Here is a 20,003-nt window from a genome sequence, read left to right on the forward strand (position 1 = left end):
TAAAATACCTCCATAATGAAAGATGTATAGCATGAAAGTTATGTGCTCAGGTCCGACTCCTTCACTACTATGTATTTAATGTTTACTTTATACATAAAGTGCTTTACGAGGCATAGACGAATCAGGGAGAACCAGAATCGGTAGGTGTAAGTTACATTTTCAGCTTGATATCAAGACTCAGTCAACAGGACAGGGTTGCTTAGCACAGCGGACAGTCTCCACCTCATGAATGTTCAAGAACAGGTTGCCCAGCTGGCTGTCACTTGTAGAAGGGATCCTGCTGCCACTCAGTGCAGGCTTCTCAAGTATAAAATGTGATTCCATGAACTTGTGTACCTGTTGAACAACCCCCAGATCGAGGTCAACTTCACCGATTGTTCCCACTGGCGGGCTATGCCCACCGCACACTGTCACCTTTTCATTCTCCTTGGCCCCGGACTAGAAAGGAAGGCTGGACAGAGGGACGAGGACGACCGTGGCTCACGCTCTGGCAGCCACACTGGGAATGACCAACATTTAGGGAACATCCTCAAAGAGGAATTTCTGGATGCCATCCTATTTAAGTTACGGTGTTTTAGTTCTAATCCCCACAAAACATTTTATAACAAGAGATGTGATAATACAATTTTCTTTATTAAAATAATTTACAGCATCAATAACATATACACAATTGTCATCAACTGAACTTTGCCTCCAAATATTTTTATACAATACTTAACATTATTGAACTTAAAACTGTTACACTGTTTTGTTGGCTTTAAATAATAGACAATGATTTATAGTTACTTGAGATACGTGGTTTCATAGCCATATATGTAAAATTGATAGAAACATCGGCACTATCACACTTCAGGGGAAAAAGCCACTAACGGAGCCTAAATCTCTCCCCCTCTTTTTTACTCCAAGTCAAACTAAGACAGAGTCAACACCCAGGATCTCAGTACCTTCTCCTAAACCTAAAGGCAAAAGACAGGTGTCTTTTAAAACCACAGTAAGACGTCAGGTCCTAGCGTCGCGTCATCCTGTCACCCACCACCGGGAAGGCGGATGCACGCGACACGGTCACCATGTGCCGGCACCCTCTGCTCTGGCTTCCTCTTAGCTACGTGCACTCTGCCTTTGGAGCCAGGAGGTCAGCTGCCCAGCAAACACTGAGTCGCCAAGGCGACTGGCATCCCTCTCATTCAAGTGTCAGCCTAGAGGCAAAAGAGGTAACAGCAACCACCGTCACCTTGGAACCTTTCCAGCTGTGATAATGGCCAACTCCATGGCTGGACGGGAACCCCCACACACTTTGCTGCACAGGAACAACGACCCCTGAAGGCAGGAAGTATGGCAATGGCAGGTGGCGTCATTTTTTTAAAGATGAAAACAATGCTGCTATTGGCAATACCTTTGACAACTGTACTTTAACTTACAACACTAATTTGCTGCTCTCGTGTGCCTATTATACTTCCTTTCCACAACACTGTGCATTTTTTTTAACAAAATTACTTAGAGATAGTCAACAAAGGAGGTAAATGAAACAACAAAAGCCAATAGATGTCACATCTTCGCCAACAGAGGATGCGGCCAGAGGCAGGACACGGGGCGCACAGCCGGACTCTGCGCCGAGGGTGGCCGCACTCCAGAGCCTTCTGCCCGCCGCACGCTGGCGCGGGGCTGAGAGCCCGGACAAGGCGGGCTGGAAAGTGAGCGCTCGGTTCACAGTGACCACCTGTGTCATCGTGACCTTGTGTCTCGGCTGCCGCCGATGACATCCAGGCCTCTGCCCACAGCTACGTGATACGTGTATGTGTACGTGATACACAGCACGGCTGAAAAATGACACAGAGGTGTCTCCACGGTCTGGAGTCACCACTTCGTCCAAGCATGTAACAGGTACTTTAACATTCGATGTGTAAACCCTCCCTTCCTAATTCATGTTTTCAGGTAAATTAAAAACACATGCACCGACAGATACACAGGCATAATAAAATATCACGAACACAGTATGAAAGTACCAAAGAAAAAGTTATAAAAATTTAAATAAAGAAGAAAAATCATTCTGTCGGACTCCAGTCCATGTAATTGTCTACAGACAATCTGCAGAATATTTTGAAAAGATTACGACTGTGTGATTGTTCGTGTGCAAAACTCTCCACGGTCACACCCGGCCTGGCGGTTTCGGCCCCTATTGACACGGCTCCTCCCGTGTGACAGGAGCCGCCCCGAGCCCCAGCGGCCACACTGGGTCAGAAGAAGAGCCCCATGTAAAAAAACACCTCTACAATTAAACTTTCGCCTGCTAGGTTCAGTTTCTTAATTTAAAAAAAGGCATAGGACTTTCTAGAATTAATTACCCAACCTTTTTCTGAAAAGTGGCCAAATGTCTTGTTGACAGAACACTTGCTGTGGCGAACAGACACGTACAGAGAGAAAACGGGATATTCAGACAGCAACAATTTAAGTGTTTTATCCTGATAGTCAGCTTTGGTTAAAACAAAAACATAATTAATAGAATCATGCATCCCAGATAAAATAAGGATTCAAAAAGACATAAAACCAATTTAAATAATTAAGAAATAACCAACATTTAAAATATTCTTAAGAGTTGAGCAACCATATAATTTAGGGTGGATAATTTAAAAGTCTAGAGGAAATAATTTCAGCATTTAACGATTAAGTAAAGTTCTCTTTAACAACTACAAGAGTGTGGAATTTTGGTTAATGATACCTAAAATAATAGGTTATAGGAAGTAACAGTATCACATAAAGTGAGCAAAACAATCTAATCCAATTAATATAATACCATCTGAGGCCGGCCAGAGGGTCACAGGAGCAAATTACTGAACGGTATGTGATCTGAATTTTCGCCGGTAACACGTGATGCTATACAACCAGCTCCGTCTTCGGGCCTGGAGGAACCCTTGGTAACACCGGACAGGGTGATCTGGTCAGGGACAGGTTCTGTCCCTTGTGGTTTGACTGGGACTAGGATAACCCTGGCTTATAGTACAAACATGAATGCCAACTATGTCCAGTTCAATTCTGAAAAGGAATTAATGTATCTGAAAGTCCATTTATGATCAGATTCCAATTTCCACAATTTTAGAGTCTAATCTGGCTTCTTACATTTCAACCCGCTGGTCTTAAACCAACAAACAGTAGTACACAGTTTTGTAGGTGCAAAACTAAACAAACAACTTCAGGAAGGTTATTCATATAAGAATCTCCAACACAAATTCAAATTCTGCCTTTATTTACAAAATGGTCTGATAAAATACCCCCGTACTTACAGCCTCTCCCACAGCACACCTCACACGTTGATTTTAGCAATGTTAATAGCACCATTCGTATATTATTTAAAATCAGAAAGATTTCATTTCAGTCACTATGTTGATTCATAATCATTTACACCCACGGTGAGATCGGGGAGCGCACGGGACCGTCTGCGGCTCCACACCAGGATTCCTGGATCCAGCACAAAAGGCTTTTTGTATTTGCAGTTACCAGTTCGGAAAGGTATCTGTGTTGAGTAGATACTATGAGAATTTTCGTGCCACAAAGTTTAATAATCCTCCATGTTTGTATAATGTTACTTCCACATCATTTCAAACGAAGCAATCACGCCGAATACTTTTCCAGTGCTTGTCTTTAAACAAACAGAAACATCTCGTATGAGCGGTGAAACCTTCCACGTGTCCCTCAGACCAGCTGTCCTCACATTCAATGACTATACCTGCCAGACTCTGTCTGAGAAACCTCCTGCCTGGGAAAGACCTGACATATCTAGCCACGGGCTTCATGGCCAAGTAGAAAATCAGGTCATCTTACCCATATTTCTAAATGACAGTTACCGTATCATCCAGAACACCCAAATGACATAGATTTTGACTTATAACTCGAGAAATGTTACTGTTTATTTTATTTTTGAGAGAGAGACAGAAACAGAATGTGAGCAGGGGAGGGGCAGAGAGAGAGGGAGACACAGAACCCGAAGCAGGCTCCAGGCTCCGAGCTGTCAGCACAGAGCCCGACGTGGGGCTCGAACTCACGAACCTCGAGATCGTGACTTGAGTGGCCACTTAACTGACTGAGCCCCCCAGGTGCCCCATTCATCGACATTTTATATTAATATTCGTTGCATGTTACATGGGCCACTTTTCTTTTTTTCTTACTTGTAAGGTCTGTGTTTCTCTAACCCTGAACACTCAACTCTGGCTTCTCCTGCAGCCACGTATAAGCCTGGATTAAAAGCAGATCAGGACAGGGGCGCCTGGGTGGCTCAGTTAAGCGTCTGACTCTTGACTTTGGCTCAGGTCATGATCTCACGGTTCATGAGTTCAAGCCCCGTGTCAGGCTCTGCTCTGAGGAGCCTGCTTGGGATTCTCTTTCCTTCTCTCTCTGCCCATCCCCATTCACACACTCTCTCTCAAAATAAATAAATAAACTTGAAAACAATTAAAAAAACAGATCCGGACAGAAAGAGCGGACAACCAAGAAAAGGGAGCGGGCACATATAACTGGAAGCCCATGTGTCTCCTTTTTTTCTGGACCGTCTAGGGCTTTCTACTTTCCTCATAGAATATCAACTACATTAACGTGGGTCTGAATAAACAGGAAACAGTCATCTTAAGCTACAATTTACGCTGACATTAGTATTCAATACACAATGATTGTTTTATTCAATTTACAACCATCTAGTTAGGTATACACCATGTAATCACGTACTTGAGGATCTTAGAGATACCTTTATATTTAACGTAACTCCAGGAGATAGTTCTTCAGGAAACGTTAAAGAAAATGTTTCTCTGCCAGAGAGGCCCAAGGAATCTGCATTTTCTCCCGGAAGGAACTGAAGCGGAGCTATGCCAACTCCAATCAAGTGGTCTTTGTGAATTTTTTCATAACTTTCAGCCAAAACAGCTTTCACCCTGTAACAAATGTGCTTTTATTTCTTCCAATCATCTCTTGAACATTGCCTTCTTGGAGCATTTTAAAGGGAAAAAAATTCTACCTGTAGCCTATGAAACTTTTTTAACTGAACACTGCATACTAAAGGCCAGTAACGTATGAAAGTATTTACAGATTTTATGTATCTTTAAGTAGCTCCTTAACTTCTACCCACCCCTCTGCCTTTCCAGGGCTGAGCTCGGCCAGCATTGACCAGAGCGAGAGCCCTGCAGTGGGGCGGCTGCTGGGACTCCGACAGGGCTCAGGAGGGTCTGTTTGATCCTGGCAGACCCCACGTGCACTCTCCCCAGCACTGGCTCTTAAACGGCCCCTAGAACACAGGGGTACACAAGGACGTCCCCACAGCAACAAGGAAACGGGGTGCGTGAATTCTGAACATGCTTAGAAGTTACAGGTAAGTGACTCGTTGAAACCACAGAAATCATCAAGTGTAACATTTAGAGAGTGACACTGATAAGGCTCAAGTCCATTCTCAACAACTAAAAACCTATTCTCTGGAGAAAATAAGCCGGAGAGGCTCTAGCTCCAAGTTGCCCAACTTTTCCACCGCTGTCCTCCTAAGGAGCTCCTCACGGACGCCCACCCCCAGCCATGACCTCCTCCTCGCCGCCCTTCCCAAACTTGAATGCCACAATCACAGCCCGTGGATCCGTTTAAGAACCATATGTACACCGGGGCTTTCCACACAGGAGGAGTACAGTTCCCACCCCTCTGTGGCTGCTGTCACCCTGTGGAGAACAGGTGTCCTGGACTGAGGGGCACCGGGCACCGGGGCGGGGGTGAGAACAGCATCAGAAACGGGAATTAGCTGGAAGTCTGTGCCCGGAGTGCTGCTACTTCTTCGGGAAAACTGGCCTCAGAGAGAACACCTGCAGGCACGGACATACGGGGCTCTCCCAAGGAATCCAACCATCTATGCCAAGGCCCGACAACTGACAACACCCAGCCCGCGCCCCCAGCTTGTAATCGGTGTTTCAATGTCTGACCGAAGAGACAGCCTAGGATCAAATACGAGGAAAGCCTCCAACAAAGAAAACGATGACAAAAGACTTCTGAAAAAAGGGAACCTGTACTTATAATTAATATTTATTAGTTATAATTAGTATCTCAGAAAGATAAGACAATTGGGCTCATTCCTACAACTATGAGTATTCACATTTTTAGGGGGGAAATTAAAGATTCAAGAAGAATGAAGTGCGTGTGACCATGACAGCTATGAGGGCTGTCCTGACCGCCTCTGTGCATGAGAGCCGGGCAGAAAGCACCTGTCCGGACCATCCTCTCCAGCGGACCCCCATCTGTGCTTCGGCAAAGACACAGGTGCACGAGAAATGGCCTCCTGGCAGGCAGCCAGGTGCCATCATCTCCTACTAGTAAAACCGGGCCGCTTGGCCCACTGTCTGAGTCTGTAAATGGAAAGGGGGCCCGTAAACTAGCAGTGGGCACACGTAATCCGTTACAGAGCACCCACCAGTTTCAGACCGGATCCTTTCCCTCAGACCGGATCTCCTTTCCCTCTACCACAACGACTTCTTCAGGAAGCTTGATACAGGAGTATGACAATGCACCCAGGTTGAGTACAAAATGATTACTTAAAAAACCCCACGAATATGAGATCCAAATAAGCATGAGAAATCCAAATGAGCAAAATATACTTTGATAGTATGTTGCTGATAAAAGGGAACATCTGAAACTCAAGTTTAAGAAAATAAAACTTAAGGGGCGCCTGGGTGGCTCAGTCGGTCAAGCGTCCAACTTCAGCGCAGGTCATGATCTCACGGTTCGTTCGTTCGAGCCCCGCATCAGGCTCTGTGCTGACAGCTCAGAGCCTGCTTGGGATTCTCCCACCCTCCGTCCCTCCCCCGCTTGCACTCGGTCTTCAAAAAAAATAAATAAACTTAAAAAGAAAAAAAAGAAAAGTTAAGAATCAATACCAGCAAATATGGTCCTTTGGCAGCCCAGTCTCTTGAATTTCCTGAACCATATTTCTTTCCTGCTAAAATAATCAGCGGGACACCTTCTTTCTGGTACAGCTCTGCCGCCTCAAACACATCTAGCTGTTTAGAACAAACACAAAAATCTGTAACACAAATTCGGATCTAGTAGCAAGCAGTTGCCTAAATGCTTTGTAAACGTCCTTACCGTCTGTCCCGATGGAAAATGAACTGTTTTGGGAGCCGGTTTCCCAATGAACTTATTGAACAGCTTGATGTTTGCAAAAGTGCCTCTCGTCATGACCGCGTCATTGCCCCTCCGGGCTCCATAGGAGTTGAACTCACGAGGAGTAAGGCTACAAGAGAGTCGTGAAGTGGGTTTCATTCCGGATGGGAAATAATCACGTTACTGATTTTTAAAACTTACTCAAAAACACTTCTTTTATGATGGAAAATTTCTTTTTTTTTTTTTAATTTTTTTTTTCAACGTTTATTTTTTTTGGGACAGAGAGAGACAGAGCATTTACGGGGGAGGGGCAGAGAGAGAGGGAGACACAGAATCGGAAACAGGCTCCAGGCTCTGAGCCATCAGCCCAGAGCCCGACGCGGGGCTCGAACTCACGGACCGCAAGATCGTGACCTGGCTGAAGTCGGACGCTTAACCGACTGCGCCACCCAGGCGCCCCTATGATGGAAAATTTCAAGCATGTGCACAAGTAGAGAAAACAGCACGGTGAATGCCCAGCTGCCCATCATCAAACTATAGCAACCAACCCACTCTCTCCGTCTCCTCTGTGATCATCCCCTATTAGACTATTTTGAAGCAAATTCATGTAACGTATATTAACACTATATACCTCACTTTTTTCTTTGAAATATATGAACGCTCAAAAAATATTACTCAATACCGGGGCGCCTGGGTGGCGCAGTCGGTTAAGCGTCCGACTTCAGCCAGGTCACGATCTCGCGGTCCGGGAGTTCGAGCCCCGCGTCGGGCTCTGGGCTGATGGCTCAGAGCCTGGAGCCTGTTTCCGATTCTGTGTCTCCCTCTCTCTCTGCCCCTCCCCCGTTCATGCTCTGCCTCTCTCTGTCCCAAAAATAAATAAACGTTGAAAAAAAAAATTAAAAAAAAAAAATATTACTCAATACCAAAAAAAATAGCACAATTTCTTAATATCAATCAAACAGCCAGTCAATATTCCAAATGCCTCCAAATCAGGAATCAACCATTTCTCCAAAAAACGGTGGCTTGTATTGGCTTCCCTGCTGAGAACAGAGCACTCCTATGAAACCTCGCCTAAGTGGAAATGGCATAAAGGAAGACTATCCACCTCCTTCCAGAAATTCACATTGTGCTGCTCTGCTTTTACCAAAGACCTACATGATATGTGGGTGATAACGGCCTTTCCCCATAAAAGCAAAAACCTTTAGATTTCTTTCAGTTAGAGAAAACCGGTACTACCATCGGTCCTTCATACAAGCGAAGTGCAACGCCAGCTTGCAGACAGCGGGGACAGCGACACTAGGAAGCAGCAGACACCGTAACCTGGTCGCTATGGGTTTTCATTGCTGCTGGACTGGTCACAACACACGTGACCTTCTAGGCACAAGAAACGACTCAGTATAAGGAACAACCAGCAACCGACTTTTAGGAGTCTCTAACCTGGTTTCTTATGTAAAGGCAATACATTTTGTAAACCTGTACATTTAAATTTCTTACTTCAAAACAGAGATGATGAGAGTTTCGAAGGATCTTAAAACAACTCTAACTGATGAGAACTACTGGATTAAATGCACTGACAAACTCATACCAGAAACTAAAAAACACGTAAAAGTTATGTATCTGAGAAGAGTGGGGACTTTCTTTTGGTGGATGCTATGTCACAATTGTGACCAAGAGAGAAATGACAACCAAAAAATATTTAAAAACTTATATTTCACACCACTATAAATAAAAGCCATGTGTGTAACAAATGGATTCACCTTGATCAAGTTATATCAAATGGACTTAACAACTCCTACCAAAAAGTGGCTTTTTAAAAACATTATTTTTATTTTTTTTTATTGGGAGGGGCAGAGGGACAGGGAGACAGAGAGAATCCCAAGCAGGCTCCATACTCAGTGCAGAACCCAACACGGGGGCTTGATCTCACGACTGTGAGATCATGACCTGAGCCGAAATCAAGAGCCAGATGCTCAACTGAGGCACCCAGGCGCCCCACAAAATGCATTTTAATTCATACCAAACTTAGTTAATCAGAAAAAATTTGAACACAAAAATATTTAAACACAAATTTCAAAATAGCACTGGTGAGATTAGAGTAGGAGCTTTGCAGCATCACTACATGTGCAACCAAGCTATACGGCACTGACGTTTACACGATACTTTGACAAAAAGCTGGCTCTTGAACAGCTCAAGCATCTAAAGCTAATCAGGCACCAGTACAGAAAATTCTGCCCTTACCAAAACTTTGTCTCTGGTGTCTGAACGGTTCTGGATAAGAGCAACACTGTGTTATTAATCATGTAGAAATGAAAAAATTTTTCTAGGTTTAGATTTCTATCTCCTCTATCAGTGATGTTTACATCCACTTTTAGTAAAATATAAGCTCAAGGAGCAGAAATTCATTGTCTTTTGATCTGACACAGACCAAGCCTAGCTTCACGCACGCAGGTTTCAGAATCCACAAAACACAAAAAATTCTGCACTCCGGCAACGGGAGGGTGTTCCAACCAAACCATCAGGCTTCGTGTGGTGGGTCAAACCAAGCTGACTGTCTGGCAAAGTAGTACTGAAAAGACAATTCTTGCTTCCAATCAGGTGTTAATTTAGACTACAAGGGCTTAACTTAAAACAGCAATTTCCATTCCTAAAGTTAAAAGCAAGAACAGGCCAGTTACTGCTGAAGTCAGATACAGCGACAAGACACGTCTGTGGTGATGCCTGTGCAGCTGAGCCCTGGACAACAGGGGGGCTGGGGAACCGACCCTGCACAAAGTCAAAAGTCTGACTCCCCAAAACTTAACACCCTTCTGTGGACCGGAAACCTTACCCGTAAGAGAGTCGATGAACACCTTTTCTGGGTTTGATGCTTTCTCTCCACATTCTTACAAGGCAGCTAGAGAACAGGAAGTGCTACTCAGAGCATCACAAGCAAGAAAAGAGACTTACGGTGCTGAACCATGTTTATCAAAACAAATCGGAGCTGTTCAAGGGTCAACTGTGTCTACCGGGCAAAGGAACGGGCCCAGTACGTAAACGCTCTTTGTCAGCGAGGCGGCTGAGTGCACGCCCGCGGCCACACACCTACCCTCTGTGGGTCAAGTACTTGGCCGCCGAGCTGCTCCTGGCGATGCTGCCCGCGGGTGAGATGTGATCTGTTGTCACGGAGTCTCCCAGATACAGGAGGACGTGGGCATTTTCAATAGGCTGGAGGGCAGCTGGCTCTTTGGTCTAAAAGGTGAAAACAGTTCAAGGCATTTACGCCTGATGAGGTCTTTTAGTTCGTAACAACCCTGAAAAGATCAAATAGTAAAATCGTACTCACAAGCTTGTCGAAAAATGAAGGACATCTGATATAAGTAGACTTCGAGTCCCACGGGAACAGAGTGGAATCCGGTGCCTCTAAGCAGTTCCACCGCTTGTTTCCCACCTGTGAACGTGGTTTGGCGGGTGAACAAAGAGCAGAGAGAAAATGGAGTCACAGAAAAGAGGTTTATGAAAATGACTGGAGAATTAAAAGGTACTTACGTTAGAATGACCAAAAAAAGGCCTTATTCATTTGGAAAGGAAGCTAAGATAGGGCATTCTATAAAATTAAGACATTTTCGGACAGAATGAATGAAAATTTGCTCAATGGATTCCAGCACTCTGGATTTTCATGAGTACCTGAAGACTAAGTTTTAATATAAACTGGACATTGTTTATAGAATCCAAACAAAGGTAGAGGATTTAGAAAGAGTCCTATGTGCAGCTAAAGAGAGACTGTGGTGTTAAAAAAAATAAATAAAAAAAAAAAAGGGGGGGGCGCCTGGGTGGCGCAGTCGGTTAAGCGTCCGACTTCAGCCAGGTCACAATCTCGCGGTCCGTGAGTTCGAGCCCCGCGTCAGGCTCTGGGCTGATGGCTCGGAGCCTGGAGCCTGTTTCCAATTCTGTGTCTCCCTCTCTCTCTGCCCCTCCCCCGTTCATGCTCTGTCTCTCTCTGTCCCAAAAATAAAAATAAACATTGAAAAAAAAATATTTAAAAAAAAAAAAAAAGAGAGACTGTGGTGGGCACACTGCTGGTCTTTAAGAACATCATCACGCGAGGGCCTAGGGGGGCTCAGTCCGTGAAGGGTCCAACTTCAGCTCAGGTCATGATCTCGCAGTTCGTGTGCTGGAGCCCCGAGTGGGGTTCTGTGCTGACAGTATGGAGCCTGCTTGGGATTCCCTCCACCCCCCAACCTCTCTCTCTCTCTGCCCCTTCCCCATTCTCACATGTTCTCTCTCTCCAAAATTAACAATGAAAACTGTATGTTCAAAATCATGTGATTTTAATTTTTTTAAAATATTTGAGAGAGAAAGCACAGTGAGTGAACGAACAGGAATACAGGGAGGGGCAGGGGCAGAGAGAGAGAGGGAGGGAGAGACAGAGAGGGGAGAGGGGAGAGGGGGAGGGGAGAGGAGGGAGAGAGAGAAGGAGGGAGGGAGGGAATCCCAAGCAGGCTACGTGCTGACGGTGTGGAGCCCAATGCAGGGCTCGAATCCACGAATGTAAAATCATGACCTGAGGAGAAACTAAGAGTTGGATGCTCAACCAACTGAGCCACCCAGGCACCTCATAATTTGAGTTTTTATTACATTCAGAAAGACACATGAAATAAAGAAATACTGCCATTTATTAAACTATTTAAGAAATAGATGAGCCTCTTACCTCTATTTTCTCTTTCAATGTTTTAAACATGGGCAATATAACACGCTCTTCCTCCATCTGATGAACTTCCTCTCGACTGGGCCAAATATCCTGCAGGTAAATGTTCCTGCCGGTAGCGTCAGTCCCTGGTGAAAAAATTGTAATACGAAATTTGGTATAAAAAGCAATTCCCGGGGCGCCTGGGTGGCGCAGTCAGTTAAGCGTCCGACTTCAGCCAGGTCACGATCTCGCGGTCCGGAGTTCGAGCCCCGCGTCAGGCTCTGGGCTGATGGCTCGGAGCCTGGAGCCTGTTTCCGATTCTGTGTCTCCCTCTCTCTCTGCCCCTCCCCCGTTCATGCTCTGTCTCTCTCTGTCCCAAAAAAATAAACGTTGAAAAAAAAAAAAAGCAATTCCCTCGGGGTGCCTGGGTGCCTCAGTGGGTTGGGTGTCTGACTTCAACTCAGGTCACGATCTCGCGGTTCATGGGATTGAGCCCCGCATCGGGCTCTGTGCTGACAGCTCAGAGCGTGGAGCCTGCTTCGGATTCTGTCTCTCTCTCTCTCTCTCTCTCTCTCAGCCCCTCCCCTGCTTGCGCTCTGTCTCTCAAAAATAAACAAACATTGAAAAAATTAAAAAAAAAAACAAAAAGCAATTCCCTCAAGGTGTTCACATCTTCTCACCAATCTATCATAGAAACCAAGTAAATTATTCAACACCAGAGTGAGTGCTTCAGACATAAGCAGCTAAAAAAACTAATTACTTGCACATTTTATTATTTATTTATTTTTTTAAAAAGTAAGCTCCACGCCCAATGTGGGGCTTGAACCCATGACTCTGAGATCAAGAGTGGCACACTCGACCCACTGAGCCAGCCAGGCACCCCTACTTCCACATTTTGTATTCTTCATGAGTACAGAAATGAAGAGTTGCATGATAAGATTTCCTGAAATAATTCAGAGTGGACGGTCTAAGAAGCATTTCAGAAATACAACGTGTGGAGGAAAGTGTGCGCAGGTATGTACGTAAAGGCAAAAAGATACCTAAGGGCTCCGTCTGGAAATCTATATTCACCGTGCCGGCGATGGCGTATGCCACCACTAGGGGTGGGGAGGCGAGGTAATTGGCACGCACACAATCACAAAGCCGACCTTCGAAATGTCTGTTTCCAGATAAAACTCCGCAAGTGACCAGATCACCCTGAAAAAGAAATGTATGTAAACAAATATATATTCAACTCAAGACATGGTAATCTATGTTTTGGATGATCTATGTATAGAAGCAATCGAAATATTGTACGTGTGAGGGCAAGATAACCAAAAGCGTATTACCACAACTGTTATGTACGGAACTACCGAATCCTGTAACTGAACTAAAATAATTGCTTACATTACTAAGGGATTATTTCAAGGACCTAAAAATGATTTTTTCAATCATTTTAAGATGGACTCTTCCCAAGAGGTGCAAAGACTACAGAAATACAAATACATCAATATATACGTTTTATAATTTAATAATAAAAGACAGTTATGAAACCCCTCTCCATGTCTTACTGATCCATGGATAATTTTACCTGTTTTATTGCATTTAAAACTGCTTCTGATAAGGGTGCTGTATTCCCCACACATGTTGAACATCCATAGCCAACTATTTCAAATCTGCATTTCAAAAAATAGATGTTATTGAAGAGAACATTCCAACACTTGTACTGAAAGCACAGGTCTTCATCTCCATCACTGTAATGAGATCACCTGAGAGAACGTTCCTGACCCTCGGATTACCCCGTGTCTACCTCTGTTTCACGGCTTCTGAGCAATCCAACCTGACCCTCAGGCATGCCACCTGTACTGGACGCCCAAACCCCGATATTTAGAACATTCCCGAGATCTGGTGACCTAAATCCGCCACAAAACCTGCACCCTGCACAAGACAATTACCCAAATATCACCATCAGGGCTCTAAGTTGACCGTTTAAAAACTGATACTGTACTTCTATCCAAAGTCCTAAGAGGGACTGGTGGGAGGAGTGCAGCAAGGCCTCGGAAGGGACACCGTGACGGAAACCCCAAACAGTAAACCGCTTGATTCTCAACCAACCAAACTCAAAGAAAGTCTCTGACAAAAATCCCAAAATGACAGAACTAAAAACTTACAAGCAAAACCCTCAAAATTACTCTCAGCCGCTCTTCTAAAAGCACAATTTTTAAATTTATCACTCTTGCAAAGGAATTGATCTCTGTAAGTTAACAGGTTCCAAAATACACCCTGAAAACAGAGGAGGCCTCCGTTATTTTTTTTTTTTTTCAATTTAAGAGTATGTAAGAAATGAACGAGTTCTCCATGAAGTTCAGGGACAGACGAACCTGTGCTTCACAGGGCCAATAACCTCACAAAACGCCAACTAAGACAACTTGCCCCAGTAATAATGCAGCTGGTATATTTCACTCTTTCCGAAACTGACCTGCCCCTCGCAGAAACTATGCACACTCGGTGCCATTCCTCAAACCACCCGTTACTTGGTCTCACGTTTGTCTTCCCACCCTTCAAGGAGCTAGAGACCACGCCTCCGACCTCTTGGCAGCCGACACGCTGCCTTGTTCCTAGAGTCTGCCCAGCAAATTTCTGCCGAGGGAGAAGGCATCAAAGACTGTGTGGGATCGGCAAGGTAACAGGTAGAACAAAGCGTATTTTTTCTATCTTCTCTTTGCCTACGAAAGGTTCTAACAAGTGGCTCCGATCACTGCTGAACACAAGGTCGATATAAATAGCAGACCGTCACTTACCCAAGCTTACTGAGATATGGTAATACTCCGCTCGAACTGAGGTAATGTGTGACCATCCCACTGCCTGGAGATAAACTTGTTCTTATGTAAGGGTTAACACGCAGACCAGCATCTACGGCCTTTTTAGCCAGAAGACCTGCACAGTAAACAATGGCGTATCAGGGCAGCACCCACAACCTCCAATTCGGGTGAGGGTAAAAGTCCGAATTCATCAATTCGCTGTCATTATTTTGCCCATCCTATTATGTTAATTTGTTTCATTTAAAACAAATAAGGGGCGCCTGGGTGGCGCAGTCGGTTAAGCGTCCGACTTCAGCCAGGTCACAATCTCGCGGTCCGGGAGTTCGAGCCCCGTGTCGGGCTCTGGGCTGATGGCTCAGAGCCTGGAGCCTGTTTCCGATTCTGTGTCTCCTCTCTCTCTGCCCCTCCCCCGTTCATGCTCTATCTCTCTCTGTCCCAAAAATAAAAAATAAACGTTGAAAAAAAAATTAAAAAAAAAAATAATAAAACAAATAAAAAAACCTTAACACTGTAAATTATTAAGGTACAGCCTGATATCATGGCATCCTACACACACATACACACACACACACGGAAAAACAGGATACATAATTAATATGACACACACAGGTAATACCTATCACTAGCTGTACCATTTGTTTACTTTCTACTAAATGAACCATTTTAAATTCCCCCGTAAGAAATTAAAATTTCACATTTATTATACAGGAGTCTGTACAATTAATGAATTGTTTTATGAACATACAACTAATTTCATTTACAATCCTTGTCAATAATCTTTTACTTCCTTTACATTCTCAGTGGAATCTAGCACAGTGCTACGGTAAACTTCTAGTAGATTATCAAGAGATCTGTCAATTAGCTATACTTCTAAATTAACAGGAGAAGCAGATACAACCTAAAACTAACAGACATGTAAGTAAAAATAAAAGAATTTACCTTCTGTGTAATAAAACTAATAGCATAAGTCAAAGTCAGTCTCTCTCTTTTTTTTTTAATATGAAATTTATTGTCAAATTGGTTTCCATAAGGTCAGGCTCCTTAAGACCCAATTAAAATCTCAAAAAGTCGGTTGAGTGTCCTACTTGGGCTCAGGTCATGATCTCAGGGTTCACGAGTTCGAGCCCCAAGTCGGGCTCTGTGCTGAGAGCTTGGAGCCTGGAGCTGCTTCAGATTCTGTGTCTCCCTCTCTCCCTGCCCCTCCCCTGCTCACACTGTCTCTCAAAAATAAATGTTAAAAAAAAAATTTTTTTTAATCTCAGAAAACCTCTCAATATCAAACACAGACAATGATATACATGCATAATCTACGACACAAACCATCACAGGAAAGGAACAAATGGCCGTAAGCGACGGCCTACCTGCAGCGAGCATGACGGACGGGTTGCAGTTATTGGTGCAACTGATGACCGCAGCAACGACCACAGACCCATGGCACAGCCTGAACTCGCTTCCTTCGTACTGAATACACACAGTATCGTTCTGCTTTTCAGCTGCAATCTGGAAGCCTTTAAATCCGACCTACACAAATGTGCACATAAATACAAATACTCTGGGTATGTATAGAAAAAAAAAAAACTGGTAGAAACTACAACAGATTCTTGACAAATGACATTTAACACTTTAAGTTCTGACTATGCGTGAGTGGTGTTGAAGCTGACATTCAGTAGTTGTAATTCAGCTGAAGCATGAATGTGACAGTCATGATGGAAGTCTGCTGGCACTCGTAACCACCCGGGATCCAGCTGTTTTTCTCTACCTTCCCACTTACGATAATCCTCAAGAGATGATGCAAGGTCTCTGTTAAAATGGCCCTGACAACTGGATTCAACGTGATCCTCTGGGTGTGAATGTGTGTGGAATGGATGAGACAAGACTGCCTATGACTTGGTAACTATTGAAGCAGGTATGTAGGAATCCGTTAGACTACTTTATTCCTGCACAAGTATGACATTTTCCGCAATAAAACAACAACAACAATTTAAGAAATTATAAAAAGAGGGGCACCTGGGGGGCTCAGTCGGTTAAGCATCTGACTCGATTTAGGCTCAGGTCATGATCTCAGTTTGTGGGTTCAAGCTCCGCGTTGGGCTCTGTGCTGACATTGAGCCTGCTTGGGATTCCCTCTCTCCCTCTCTCTCTCTCTGCCCTCTCCCCATTCGCTTTTCAGACAGAAAGTACAAACCCAGAAAGTCAAAGAGGTCACGTGCCATTCAGTTACATTTACCAGATTTTATGAGAATAACTACACAGTTCAGAAGTCGAGAACAGTGTGTCCAACAGAACTTTCTGTGAGGACGGACACACTCACGATCTGAGCTAACACTAGAGCACCATGACCATAGGTGGCTAATCAGCGCTTGAAGTGAGGCGACCAAGAAACTCCATCCTTAACTTGAAATAACAGAATCAGGGTCTGATCGGCACAGCAGGCCTGGGACTGGGCTAATCAAATGACCAACTCGCACATGGGACGCCAGGAAACCGAGGGGACTGCCAGTGCCAACATGCGAAAGCACAGTGGCCGACGGTGGTTCCGGGCCACCGGGTGGATCTTTACCCCTGAGCACAAGAGGCACAGACAAAGACAGCGGCGAGGAGACCTGCCTTTTCATTCAAGCAAGCCTGGAAGTCACGTTTCATATCCGCCACGGCAACTCTGTCCTGAGGTCTCTTTGGACCGCTGACGGACGGAACTATTGAATTCAGATTAATCTGGATCACCCTAGGGAGAGAGAGAAGAGGAAGAAGAGGAATTAGAATCTGTTCAGTACAGACTGCAATTCAGCACTACTTTCTGAAGCGCAACAAGTCCGTTCGGTTTGCTGTAACAGGACACACTCCAGAAATAAAGATTTGAAAACAACCCAATTTATGAAACTGAACATACAAGCATCTGCTAAAAGCAAGAGTAGCAGAGTCGGTACGCAAACCACCCCAACACGAATCAGCCGGTCTACACAGACTACGGCGTCCCTCCCCATCTCTCTCCTCTGTCATCCAGATGCCTGATGATTAAGACAAGCCTGTGCCAGCCACTGATCTGCTGCCTCCAAGCTCACATGCACCTTCCTTGCTCTGTGACGATGAAGGTGGCTCAGGAAACACTGCTCCTTCCTCAACGTGCTCAACACAGGCTGCTGGAGGGACACAGCGGGACTTCTCTCTTCCTGGTCCCAAGTATCTAGCTGGCAGGCTCCGTGAGACCACGCTTTTATTGCTTGGGTTAAAAAATGGTATTTTCTGGGCGCCTGGTGGCGCAGTCGGTTAAGTGTCCGACTTCAGCCAGGTCACGATCTCGCGGTCGGGAGTTCGAGCCCCGCGTCAGGCTCTGGGCTGATGGCTCAGAGCTGGAGCCTGTTTCCGATTCTGCGTCTCCCTCTCTCTCTGCCCCTCCTCGTTCATGCTCTGTCTCTCTCTGTCCCAAAATAAATAAAACGTTGAAAAAAAATTAAAAAAAAAAAAATGGTATTTCTTAAAACCAACCTCCCAACTAGGTTCCTATGCGTTCTTCTGGCATTTCTACCATTTTCCTCTGTCCGTTTGGGTCTTATCAGTTTAAATGAAGTTTCCTACACTATGCCTTCACCAAGATTTAACCGCCTGCTTACCCTAATCAATCATAACTGCTCCGCCGCTTTGCTTGTACATCACTTCATGGATCCAGTGATTCTATCTTTACATACTCAGCAAGTTTACCTTGAAATCAACATGCTAAGGGGTTTTAGTTTTATTTTTTTAATTAATTTATTTTTTAGTTTACATCTAAGTTAGTTAGCATACAGTGCAACAATGATTTCAGTAGTTTCCTAATGCCTTTACCCATTTAGCCCACCCCCCTCCCACAAACCCCTCCAGTAACTCTCAGTTTGTTCTCCATATTTAAGAGTCTTTGTTGTCCCCCTCCCTGCCTTTATATATTTTGTTTCCCTTCCCTTATGTTCATCTGTTTTGTTTCTTTAAGTCCTCATATGAGCGAAGTCACATGAAGTTCTCAGACTAATTTCACTTCGCATAACACCATCTAGTTGCATCCACGTAGTGGCAAATGGCAAGATTTCGTTCTTTTTGATCGCAGAGTAATACTCCATTGTACATATATCTACCACATCTTTATCCATTCATCCATCGATGGACACTTGGGCTCTTTCCATACTTTGGCTATTGTCGATAGTCGGGGGTGCATGTGTCCCTTCGAAACAGCACACCTGTATCCGTGGAAAATGCCTAGTAGTGCGACTGCTGGGTCGTAGGGTAGTTCTATTTTTAGTTATTTGAGGAACCTCCATACTGTTTTCCAGAGTGGCGGCACCAGCTTGCACTCCCACCAACAATGCAAAAGGAATTCTCTTTCTCCGCATCCTCGCCAACATCTGTGTTGCCTGAGTTGTTAATGTTAGCCATTTGACAGGTGTGAGGTGGTATCTCATTGTGGTTTTGATTTGTATTTATTTCCCTGATGATGAGTGATGTTGAGCATTTTGCATGTGTCGGTTGGCCATCTGGATGTCTTCCTTGGAGAAGTGTCTATTGTTCATGTCTTTTGCCCATTTCTTCACTGGATTATTTGTTTTTTGGTGGTTGGGTTTGATAAGTTCTTTGTAAATTTTGGATACTAACCCTTTATCTGATATGTCGTTTGCAAATATCTTCTCCCATTCTGTCGGTTGCCTTTTAGTTTTGCTGATTGTCTCCTTTGCTGTGACAGAAGCTTTTTATTTTTTTTTATTTATTATTTTTTTTAATGAATTTTTTTTTCAACGTTTATTTATTTTTGGGACAGAGAGAGACAGAGCATGAACGGGGGAGGGGCAGAGAGAGAGGGAGACACAGAATCGGAAACAGGCTCCAGGCTCTGAGCCATCAGCCCAGAGCCTGACGCGGGGCTCGAACTCCCGGAGCGAGATCGTGACCTGGCTGAAGTCGGACTCTTAACCGACTGCGCCACCCAGGCACCCAGAAGCTTTTTATTTTGATGAGGTCCCAGTAGCTCCTTTTTGCTTTTGTTTCCCTTGCCTCCGGAGACGTGTTGAGTAAGAAGTTGCTGCGGCCAAGGTCAAAGAGGTTTTTCTGCTTTCTCCTCGAGGATTTTGATGGTTTCCTGTCTTACATTTAGTCTTTCATCCATTTTGAGTTTATTTTTGCGTATGGTGTAAGAAAGTGGTCCAGGGGCGCCTGGGTGGCTCAGTCATTAAGTGTCTGACTTCGGCTCAGGTCATGATCTCACGGTCCGTGGGTTCGAGCCCCGCATCGGGCTCTGTGCTGACAAGCTCAGAGCCTGGAGCCTGTTTCAGATTCTGTGTCTCCCTCTTTCTCTGACCTTCCCCTGTTATGCTCTCTCTCTCGTCTCAAAAATAAATAAATGTAAAAAAAAATAATAAAAAATAAAGTAAAACCCTCAAAAAAAAAAAAAAAAAAAA

At 44.5% G+C, this 20,003-nt stretch overlaps 1 protein-coding gene across 2 annotated transcripts in view; it reads right to left on the reverse strand.

The window, feature by feature from the left end:
* Positions 1-612: 612 nt before the first annotated feature.
* IREB2 (iron responsive element binding protein 2) overlaps positions 613-20,003 on the reverse strand; it is a 48,419-nt gene continuing 29,028 nt past the window's right edge. Inside the window, exons 11-22 of one of the 2 annotated variants that reach the window (XM_030317187.1) lie at positions 17,191-17,306; positions 15,945-16,104; positions 14,563-14,698; positions 13,353-13,437; positions 12,823-12,979; positions 11,804-11,928; positions 10,439-10,543; positions 10,202-10,344; positions 7,099-7,246; positions 6,890-7,013; positions 4,733-4,917; positions 613-3,634 (exon numbers count right to left, since the gene is read on the reverse strand). In XM_030317187.1, coding sequence (XP_030173047.1) covers positions 3,578-3,634; positions 4,733-4,917; positions 6,890-7,013; positions 7,099-7,246; positions 10,202-10,344; positions 10,439-10,543; positions 11,804-11,928; positions 12,823-12,979; positions 13,353-13,437; positions 14,563-14,698; positions 15,945-16,104; positions 17,191-17,306 — 1,541 coding nt within the window. In that variant the 3' untranslated portion in view covers positions 613-3,577. Of the gene's footprint in view, positions 3,635-4,732; positions 4,918-6,889; positions 7,014-7,098; positions 7,247-10,201; positions 10,345-10,438; positions 10,544-11,803; positions 11,929-12,822; positions 12,980-13,352; positions 13,438-14,562; positions 14,699-15,944; positions 16,105-17,190; positions 17,307-20,003 lie in introns of those variants that run through there. The other variant, XR_003969239.1, reaches the window with a different exon arrangement.

Source organism: Lynx canadensis, chromosome B3 (assembly GCF_007474595.2).
Source record: "Lynx canadensis isolate LIC74 chromosome B3, mLynCan4.pri.v2, whole genome shotgun sequence".
In the NCBI taxonomy this organism is placed as follows: domain Eukaryota; kingdom Metazoa; phylum Chordata; class Mammalia; order Carnivora; family Felidae; genus Lynx; species Lynx canadensis.